Genomic DNA, 6,561 nt, shown 5'->3' with positions numbered 1-6,561 from the left:
TTGCATGGGGTCACACTCTTTCAGGGAGGGGATATCTCTGCCCCTGGGCCAGGTCTCCAACCTTCAACTTAATATCTCCAGCTGCAGGGCAAAGGCAAAAAGAATGTCCTTGTTTATGTTTATAAAGTACAATGGTCTTTTAACCAAATCATTAACAATTTTGTGGAAAGAAAACCGTTAGCAGTGACGGTCAGGAAAGCAGCAGTTGGAGTAATTGCTCTGTGAAACTGTACACATGGGGATTCATCAAGCAGTATTTTGTGCGCCTGTTCTTGAATTTAGAAGGCTGGTGGGTAAAATGTTCACAATTTCTCTCAAAAATTACAAACAAAAAAAAACTAAATTAACTTAATTTTTGTCTGTGGCTTGCTGTAGAACACATTTCAGCCATGGATTTGTGTGGGCTGCAGATCTGTGACAGGCTCCCTCTGCTTACCTCCCCCCTCAGCTATCCCAGTAGCTGTCCCCAAGACAGTGACTCACGAGCCATCATACTGTACACGTCCCTCCTGTAGATGGGGTGGAAGGTCACGTTGTTCCTGGGCCCCACACTTCTCTTCCACCTCCTCCAGGGAGTTAAGAACGCCTCCACCACTGCGTCTAGCAGCTGGGTATTCAGGAAGTCGATGACAGGGCCCCCAGGGCGGTACTGGAACTCCGAGATGATGCTCCAGCGGTGAAGGAAGCTTCCTGAGGCCAGTGCTATTGGGGGTTCACTGTATGGGAGGGGCACAGTGAGGGGCCAAGGGGTGAGGAGTTTGGGGGAGGACCCAGCGACCAGGTGGGGACAGTCCCACTTACATTCGATCCACTTGTCTGTTCCGGAGAAAGGCACGCACATCCAGGTTCCTCAGTCTATAGGCCACCTAACGCAGAGGATGGGAGTTGGGGTGGGAGGGTGGAAGTGAGAGTGAGGCCCAATCCAGAGAGGAGACCCTTCCCACTTTACTGCCCATATTCAACCCTTTCTGTTTCCTTCCTCCCCTTTTTTTTCTGGCCACACCCCACGGCTTGTGGGATCTCAGTTCCCTGACCAGGGACTGAACCCGGGCCACAGCAGTGGAAGCCTGGAATCCTAACCACTAGGCCACCAGGGAACTCCCTGTTTCCTTCTTTGAAGATGAGGACCCAAGACACCAGAATGTTTCTTATGCATTTCTGCATCCCCACACCCCAGCCTAGCCTGGTGACTGGCACAGGTCCCTGCTTAATAGAAGTTTCTTGGTGAGTGAAGGACTTTACATATCCTCACCCCCACTTCCTATCACAAGGGGAGAATCTGAAATGAATGACCTCTACCTTGCCTCTGATCCCCGATTTACCCACTCATTCTCTCCCCACGTGTATATTGAACAGAGATTATATTTAGCCAGTCCTAGGGGATGGTCAGGTGTGAGCGATGTCAGTGTGACTTAGGAACAGTCCATTCTCAAAGACCCATAGTCTGGCGCAGTAGACAAATGTTAACAGCTTTTACCGTACAGAGTGTGGAGTGCTGTAGCAGTAGCCACAGTAGTAATAATCATTTGGATAATTTTTTTTTAATACATTGTGTTTTAGGCACCGTGCTGAGTGCTTTACCTACATTATCATTTAAACCTTGGCACAAACCATTGACATAAGTACTGTTATTACTTTTATTTTTACAGATGGGAGTTCAAATAATTTGTCTAATTATTACACCTGCTCTAGTGAGTGGTAGTGTCAGGATTTGAACCTGGGTAGGATTCTAGAGCCTCAATAACTCAACTACTGTGCTACTTTGCCTGTGATTGGGGAATGGACAAGGGCATGGGAGCCAAGAAGAGGGAGGCCCAGTTTCCTCGGCAAAGTCAGGGAAGGCTTCCTGGAGGTGAAATGCCCTCTTGTGTTTCCTCCATATAATATCCAAGGGCAGGTCTGGAGGGATGCTCGGAAGGAAAGGCTGCATTGACTCGGCCACCCTGGACTCTATTCATTGCGAGTTGGTCATTCTAACCCCCTCGGAGGTCTCTGTCCTAGGCCTTCCTGCTTTCCTCACCCTCAGCCTTCCCTGGGGCAGGAGGCTCCAGCCTCCTCTGGCAGTTGAATCTAGACGGATTATGAGAGGCAGAACGCACAAGCCATGGCTAAGACCCCACCCTGAACCTGCCAAGACCCGTCCCCCACCCAGAGCTGGCCTGCAGCACTGACCGAGGCATTGACATCTGCTTGGGAGGCACCTTCGTCTTCAATGAGTGAGAGATGGATGATCCTCAAGGGAAGCTCTGGAGATGGGAGAATGAGGTTCATAATCACCTCACAGGTTTACCAGAAGGATCAGCAGAAGTGGCCAAGTCTGCTGACCCTCACACAAATGCATGTTGGACTATGGTCAAGGCTTCCCTGACTCTTGTCTTGCTGAGCTATGAGGTCACCTTAGGTCTTTCCTCAGCAGACTGCTCAGGCCCGTGGTTCATGCTGTGACAGCTGCCCCCCCACTCGCTCCCATAGCCTACAACTTACCACCACCTGAGGGAAATGTGTGTTTGAGGGACTTAGCCTGGCCCCCAGAGCCCCATATTGTCCCCCAAAGAGAGAGAAGTGGGGATGGTGGAGTATCTGGTCATACCTCGACGGACGGTTGGAGTGAAATTGTTCCCAGCCAGGAGGCAGCGGGTGTCGGTGAAGGCTGGGGGGCAGGTGCAGGCGGGCTGGCAGGCCAGAGCCTGGGAGAGGTAGCAGTGGCCGTCGTTGTAGCAGTAATTCTCAGGGCAGGACTTGTTCTGACAGAGGAAGGGGCTCTCCAGAGCTGCAGGGGGAGCAGAGAGGTCAGCAACACCTCACTCAGCAGCAAGGGGCGGCCCCCGGCCCAGGGAAAGCCGCTCCCAGGACAGGCTTGATCTCTTTCCCGCAACGACCACTTAAACTGCATTCTGCTTGTGGGCCACTCTGAACCCCAAACTATCCTTATTCCTTTTCCAGACATTTCTGAGCCGGGCAACCCTTCTTCCCCTGCCAGGTAAGGGTTCTCTCAATTCTGCTGAGGGAATAGAGTGTTTATCAGACCCTTCCCATCAGGAAAGGACTCTCTTTCAGGAAAGCCCACCGACCTGTTTTCTTCACTTCCATCCCCTTTTCTGCCTTTATAAGGCTGTGGTTCTACCTCTCTGGTCTCTGCTCAGAAGATGCAGTGGTCTCTAGATTTCACTGGGGCGCTTCAGGGGGCTTAGTGGAGGCCTCACCGTGATGCCCTCATGACTCTGATGGCTCAAAGGTCAAGCAACAGATGGTGGAAGGAGGACTCAAAGGGAAGACGAGGCACCCCTGCCACCAGATGGCCATGGCAGCACCCCTGCCCCCCCATCCCCCCCTCACACAATGTCCTGACTAGGGAAATGCAGAGACCCTGGGCCTTGCATCTCTGAAAACCCCCGGAGCCTGAGGGCCCCACCCCAGCTTACTTCTGGCTCCCTGGCTGCTGCTAAAAGTTCCCTCCCCTCTCCAGGCCATCTTCAGTCTTTTGCCCTGGGTTTCCCCCAACAGTGCCTCAGGGCTTCTCAGCTCTGGCCCCTCCTCCATGCCTGTACAATCTCTTCTCCTTCGTCCTCACACCCTGCCATACCCACCTTACCTCCTTACCGTACCCACCTGTATTGAATATTCTAAAGACTTGCTGGAAAGGGGGGAGAAATCGTTTGCCCAGTTGTCTTAGGCCCTCGAGATGTCACCTGCCCCCAGAACCTCCTCCTGCCAAGGCCCTGTCCCCAGCTCACGTGCACAGTGACGTCCATCCCCAGTCAGGTTCGGGGGGCAGGCCTCGCAGCCCTTCCCGGAAATGCACTTCACATTCCGGAAGCACTGCTCGTCACAGGGGTCCTTGGTGCGGTTGCAGTAGCGGCCTGTGGCGTTCCCGTCACACTTGCAGTCGGCCACCTGGAATAGGTTGCTGATCACTGGGCGGCCAGGAGGCTGAACCATTAAGGGTTTCTGGGGTGTTGCTGTACCAACCCCTCAGGTCTGAGAACCCATGGACCCTGAGTCCTTGTCTTAATTCTGCCAGTATCCACTGAGTAGCTTCTTGAACAGGCCCTGGGCCTGCACGTCCCTGTCAAAGGCAGACCGTCCTCCAGGCCACGTGGCCTCCCTGGGCCATCCTTTTCCTGAGCCCTCTGCCTGGTCTCTGCTCCAGGATCCCAGCCTCTTCCCTCTTACAGCAGATCTCCTTGCCTGAAACCCTTCCTAGACAGGCGCTAAATAAATAAATATTCTACTATCCCTGGAAAACTGGATCCTACGTAAGCTGCAGTTTCCTGCTCTCTCTTTCCTTGCTGACTCCCAACCAAGAAGGAGGCTCGTTGCTGAGCACAGTGAGAGCGCGCAACAACCAGAACAAGGGCACAGGGAGGGGAATCGTCCAGATCCTCATCAAGTTCCTCATCTCTCTTTTCTATCTTGCCTACTGAGATGACGCTGGGAAGCTCCCCGAAATGGAATCCTTTAACACTTTGTACTGCCAAGACTGGATATCTTGGGATATCTAAAATAATATATTGATCTTAATCCCTTTCCCCCCCACTCTGTATTTTTTTCCTTTTCTGCCTCCTGGACTCCTCCACCTCTCTCCCTTTCAAGTAGGAATTCTCTGCTCATGCTTCAGGAGAAGGGTGTGTGTGTGTGTGTGTGTGTGTGTGTGTAAGAGGTGAAGGAGGTAGTGGGGTATTGCCAGCCGAACACTTTCCTTTCTGACCCCCCCCAAAAAGTTAAAAAAAAAAAAAAGCAGGTGGGGCCAGATTCATGGACTTAGGCTAAGTATCGTGGCTAGAAACTTGAATGGAGAAGGGTTTTCTTCAAACTGCAACAGAGATGCTTCTTTTAGTTGGAGGAAGAGAGTAAAAGGGGGAAAAAAAGGTTTTGGGGGGACCAAGATCAGAGCAATCTGTACTTCTCTTCCCAACACCATGAAGATGAAGCCCCAGAGAAATGGCTACGCAGTGCTTCTAGGCAGACGGGACCCTAAGCCACTCTGCCTAAGCCACAAGGTTTCCTGTCTGAGCAACACACAGAAGCCACAGAACACTCCCCTATGTCTGAAGGGAGGGTGCATGGAGCTGTGATCCGTGTAGACTCAGGCCCAGGGACCACATGGGCACCTTCCTACCCACATCTTACTGTCTTACTTCACTGTCTTACTCCAGAACCATGGAGCTGGCAACCACTGGGCAACTCTAAGAAAGACTGAGGTGGAAGTTTCCTGCCAGCCTGGCTAAATGGGAGCTGGGAGATAAAAATTCAGTTGAGCTATAAGCAGTAAAGAAAGTTCTATTTCTTACACTTGTAAGTTTGTGGCCCGAGATTGGTGTCTGCTCTACTCACCTACCACAGCTCCACTCGCCCCCCAACACACACATTAGCACAGAGGAGCTGAAGGACAACATCTTTTCAGTTCCCACTTCCTTTCCCTCAACTTGGAAACCCCCCCACCCCACCCAACCCTCTTCACCACTCACCTCCAGGGAGGAATCGCCCACATAGCTGGTCTGGTTGTATAAACACTGGCTCTCTGCCTTGCACGCACAGACCACTGTCCTTGGCTTGAGTACAGATGACAAGTTGTCCTTGGCACTTCTTGCTAGAATCTCCAGAGTAAATGGTCCCAGCAACTTTGGTGTCCATAGCAATGTCCCATTCTCTGCCCCAGGGAAGACGAGACTGTTGAGAGCTGGAGGCCTCAACTGCTCTGCTCTCTGCCACCCCAAGTGCTGATGCTGGACATCCCCCCACCCCAGAACACCCCTCCAATTTTTTCCGGCATTTCCTTGAGCAAGGCTGGTTTCCTGGTGTGATCGTGATCATGCTCTGAGCTGGAGGTGGCACCAGCCCAACTCAGTGATTGTAGGGTGGAACCTCACAGAGGGGGAAGCAGATGCTCCCCCTGAAGAGACCCCAAAAGGCAATGCTGCTTAGGCCTGCACCAGGATGGGACATCCAGGGGGAATGGAGGATGAAGGCCAGGATCCTCCCAACACTTCCCCAGGCTACAATGCAGGCCAAACTGATTCCAGCTTCATGGCATCCTCATCCCTCACCCTGATTTCTCACCCACTGCTCTCATTGCCTGGACTTTTGACCAGCCACCTTCAGACACCAGACTACAGTGAAACACTGCTACCTATCAATAAGGACTCTTCTGATCCAACCTTTCTTATGTTTTTCAAGAAAATAAGAACGTCTCCTTAAAACAGTAGATTGAGAAGAGCTGATAGGAGGGAACAAACGAGCATAACTTCCAGGACAACACTCTTCAGGATAGGAGCCCCGTGGAGGAGAAAATCTCCTGATACTATTAATTTGGCACTTGGGGGGATGCTATATGGAGCAACAGGGTACAGCCAAAGCAGTCCCTTCTTATGCACAGAGAAAGAAAATGAGTCAGAGAGGTGCTCAGAGCTCAGAATAAGGTCCCTAAGGGCTTTGGTTTTAGCAAAGAACAGTCACCAGCTTAATGAGTGCTGGCAACAGAAGGCCTACATCCTCCTGTGGGCTTTGACTCTTTTTTTTTTTGGCACTTTTTTTTTTTTTTTTTTTTGCGTGCCTCGTGGT

The 6,561-nt window shown here is 51.7% G+C and overlaps 1 protein-coding gene across 1 annotated transcript in view; it reads right to left on the bottom strand.

The window, feature by feature from the left end:
* LOC103069229 (mucin-4-like) overlaps positions 1-6,561 on the bottom strand; it is a 30,732-nt gene that overhangs the window by 3,162 nt on the left and 21,009 nt on the right. Inside the window, exons 17-22 of the mRNA XM_007448011.1 lie at positions 5,469-5,650; positions 3,735-3,894; positions 2,591-2,770; positions 2,173-2,246; positions 802-866; positions 484-716 (exon numbers count right to left, since the gene is read on the bottom strand). Coding sequence (XP_007448073.1) covers positions 484-716; positions 802-866; positions 2,173-2,246; positions 2,591-2,770; positions 3,735-3,894; positions 5,469-5,650 — 894 coding nt within the window. The remainder of the gene's footprint in view (positions 1-483; positions 717-801; positions 867-2,172; positions 2,247-2,590; positions 2,771-3,734; positions 3,895-5,468; positions 5,651-6,561) is intronic.

This window comes from Lipotes vexillifer, unplaced genomic scaffold (genome assembly GCF_000442215.2).
Source record: "Lipotes vexillifer unplaced genomic scaffold, Lipotes_vexillifer_v1.1 scaffold1837, whole genome shotgun sequence".
NCBI lineage: Eukaryota > Metazoa > Chordata > Mammalia > Artiodactyla > Lipotidae > Lipotes > Lipotes vexillifer.
The sequence above is the reverse complement of the archived record's forward strand: the minus strand, read 5'-3'. Positions and strand labels throughout refer to the sequence as shown.